At 35.8% G+C, this 3,953-nt stretch overlaps 1 protein-coding gene across 1 annotated transcript in view; it reads left to right on the plus strand.

Moving 5' to 3' along the window:
* Positions 1-588: 588 nt before the first annotated feature.
* Positions 589-3,953, plus strand: part of KCNIP4 (Kv channel interacting protein 4) — a gene marked incomplete at its 5' end in the record, with an annotated part of 18,961 nt that continues 15,596 nt past the window's right edge. Inside the window, one exon of the mRNA XM_010023541.1 lies at positions 589-636. Within this exon, the coding sequence (XP_010021843.1) occupies positions 589-636 (48 nt within the window). The remainder of the gene's footprint in view (positions 637-3,953) is intronic.

The following is a 3,953-nucleotide window of genomic DNA, read 5'->3' on the forward strand; positions in this document are numbered from 1 at the left end:
TCTCAGAGTTTCAGCGTGTCGTACCTTACTTGAACCACGACAACTATGAAAAGCCACTGTGAGTTTAGCTTGTGGGATTTTTGGTAGAATTAGCTTTAGAGTATCTGCATGCTATTTCAAAATTACAAATGTGTTCTTCCATCAAATTTTGTGTTTATGGAACATTTAAATTTTTGGTCAGAAGTCCATGCACAAAGAGAAAATATTATCAGCTAGAAATAATGAAATCAATGGACATAAACATAGATCCAAATAAAGCAAAATGAAAACTGACAGCAGATAAAGCATGGGATGGAGAACCTGTCATGCAAAGCATATAAATATGTTTAAAATTGCCAAAGCTCTTAATACAGCTTTATCCATCATACAACATTGTTTGTTATGCAGACAAATTTCTGAGCTTTCAGTTTGTTTCTCCATTCTCTTTCCTACATTTCACTATTTCTCCTTTTTTGTCTTTTGGGGTTTGTCTTTTGTCTAAAAAGGGTGTTGATTAGGTGGGAAAGAAGAACCCACTTACTGCAGTATTCTTAGGGATATTGAAGAAAAAACAGCTTAGACAGCATGAAGCTTGTAAATAATTTACAGGTTTGGAGTTGTTTATAAGACCATGTGCTGGAGGTGTAATGTCCCAGCAGTAAAATTGCAAGCAAGAGAGATCAAAAGGCAGAATCGTATTTATTATTCTCTGTTTCTTCTTTCTGTCAGTTTATATTCTTTTTAAAGGAGGGAGCACTGGACTCAGGAAAAAGAGTTCAAGATGAAATTTCCCTCCTTTTTATTCTCCAGAAGGAAAATATAATACATTATTAATGCAATTTTAAAAGACTGTCAAGCAGAAATTTTCTGTAACAAAATAAATTATATACAGCTGGAGGAAAAAAGAATATAAGAGATGGTTTAAATAAGGCTCACATTTTTCTTTCAAACTATTTAATTATTTTCCTCTCTTTTATAAGAGTTTAATGAAAGGTTAGAAAGATTTTTTTTAATTATAGTTGGTAGAATGGACACGTCAGCAATAACTTGACATAAAGCCATGGGGCATACTTTACAGTTCCAATATTAAATCTCTTTCATGGAACAAGAGAAATCTCCTGATAAACACAGTAAAGCCAGATTTATCAGTCACAAAAAGATCGGTCTTGGAGGTAAATGATGTTGGCTGTATATAAATTTAGACTTAAACTGTTTAAGAGCAGAAGTGTTCACTGTCTTGTAGAGTCTCACAGGAAAGATCCAAGCTAAAGAAAGAAAAGTTTGAACTAATATTTCTGATAAGAGTAATTGGCCAGCATCACAGATTTTTTTAATGAATGTCCTTAAGATACCATTACTACAGACCTCCAAGAACGGAAAAGATATGGTATTACTGGCAATGTTGTTGGAAAGACCAGAGGAAAATACAGAGGGTCAACCTAGGTAAATTCAAGAGGTCATTCCTGGCTCTACTCATACATAATTTGGTGAAAGAAGGTTGCCTTTTCAAGCCATGTTTCTTTCAAACAGTATCGTGAAACTGGAGTTTGTTCAGTGACGAGTATCATGTATTTCTCTAAAAATAGGCCACTATCTCATTTTGAACTTACAAAGAATAAATCGGACAATTTTTTCCAGAGGACCCTTAATTCTACTCTAGTATCACAACCTTTAAATGCAGTCAGGAAATGGGACTCTGATTCTTCATGGCTTCAGACTAAGGACTGGCAAGTTTGAGTTGCTGGCATTTCCTGTAAAAAAGGGAAGTGCATTCTACGCAAAATGAGCATATTTTGAATATCTTTCTCATCTGAGGAAAAGGTAGAAAAATTGTTTTACATGTTAATGAGACACAGACTTAGATGAATTTAGGAGCACATTTTGTCATTCATTATTTATTAAGCTTCACAGAAGAAAATAAAAGTAAAAAACCCAGCAAGATCTGAATTGTAGAAATTCAAATATATAGAGGGACGTTGTTTTGGTTCTCTTTTTCAGTTCACTCAAAATGTGCCTAGCTTTTTGTCTGAACAGATACTGCATGTAGAATAGAAAGAAGCCACAGCTGCTTTTTCTAGATTTTAAAATACTGCATTGTCCTTTCACACTCCCACCCATCTCGGGGAGAAGGCTGCATTATTCTTCCTCAGGCAGGTCTGGAATGATGTAGACTACATACCAATGTATGCTTGGAAAAGGAATTAATGAAATGCTTCTGTTACATTTTTATATTGATTAACTATAGTGTTTTATCAATGAATACCTGAACAATTCTCTGATGTTTTCTCTATTGTTCTTCAAATACAAGTAAATCCACTGCTCTTTTGCATGCACTTATACGATACCAGAAGGCCTCACATAAAAACTCAAGCAGTGTAGTAAACGCGCTGGGGACCACAGAGACAGTATACAATCTGACTACAGACTTTCTGGGAAGTAGGGAGAGATGTTTTAGAATGTCCCCACACCCAAATACATGACAGGCAGGGACATGCCACCTCACTTAATGGATTGCTCCTTGCTTGACAAAGGGTGGAGATACTAGATTTATTTCCCTGTTCCTCCCACTCCCTGAAGGCTTTGGTTTGAAAGGTCTCTTACAGAGACCTGTGCTCTAATTCCTATCGGTGATAGCCTCTGCGACCAGGAACAAATTTCATACTTTTGTCTCCATGACATCTGTTTTACTGTCTGCACTGATCAAACAGAATTGTTTCTTACTCCATGCTTGCACATGCTTAGTTATGGTGGAGAGCTGATTTTGGCTGAGGATAAGTGACATAAATCAAAATAATCCTAGATCTACAGATCTGACATGGATTTTTCAGGCAGTGCATTCATCTCTCAATTAACAAGATTACACTGTTTGTTTCTTATCAGAAGCTGTCATAACTAGGAATATCTCAGTGTTCCTTATTTGAACTAATAGAAATATCATTTGCTCTCACAGGAAAATATGTTATTACACTGGTAAAAGATGTTACATTGTTCTTTGTTTAAAGCTATTTCCTTTCTCCAGTTTAGGACTAGGAGCACATAAGTGTGAGCCATCACTCCACATAGCATAGCAATCGACAAAAATAAATATATAAATCTTAGTACTTAATTTGTCTTTTTTTATTTACCTTTGTTTCTAGAAATACTTTCCTTTTAAAGAGCTTGCGAGGCTTTCTTCACCCTCTGTGTTAAAGACGGAATAAATACAAAAGGGAATTAAGAGCATTGCCCAAAGTCATCTGCTCAGTCTGACAAATTCAAGACTAGAAGTTGTCTGTCTGGCATTTGATGTTTATGTGTGACTTAGTAAACAAAATAGTATTCCTTCTGCTTTTCCTACCCCTTTACATAAGTATTTTTTGTAAACTCACTGCTCTAATCCTCTTTTTTCTTCTCCTTCACTTCCTTTTTCTTTGTAATCACTCTTCTCTGACACTTTATGCTTATTCTTTCTTACGTATTGCAGCTTATGAAAAATACATAAAGAGGCAGAAGGATCTGTAAGGTTTGAATAGGGTCTTCTGTTGCGGGGTCTTTTGAATTCATTGAGTATAACTGTTCTGGTATAACATGATGCATGTTCTATCCGTAATACCTAACTGCAAATGCAGTTTACAAAAATTTCCACACCACAGAAATGCTGCTGGCAGCTGCAGGAGTGACCACGTATGTCCCACAGCGACACCGATAGCTCCATGCACTGCAGCAGAGTGGTTGCTGCTCACATCTCACTCAGGTCTCAACACTGAAGTTGAGTTATATGGCTCAGAAGAAATATTTGTTCCATGGGAACTCTTTAGGAAGATACTTCAAAGTGATAAACATTTAATGCATTAATATTTGGTTGAGTGTGCAAAATCAGATGTGTTAAACTCTCAATTACATTCATGTTCTGTACAGTCTCATGATCACATAATTTGACTGGACCAGATTGGATGCTATTCATTTCTTGTCTTTCACTTTTTTTCAGGAATTGC

The sequence above is a fragment of the Nestor notabilis genome, unplaced genomic scaffold (assembly GCF_000696875.1).
Source record: "Nestor notabilis isolate BGI_N333 unplaced genomic scaffold, ASM69687v1 scaffold10101, whole genome shotgun sequence".
Classification (NCBI taxonomy): Eukaryota; Metazoa; Chordata; class Aves; order Psittaciformes; family Psittacidae; genus Nestor; species Nestor notabilis.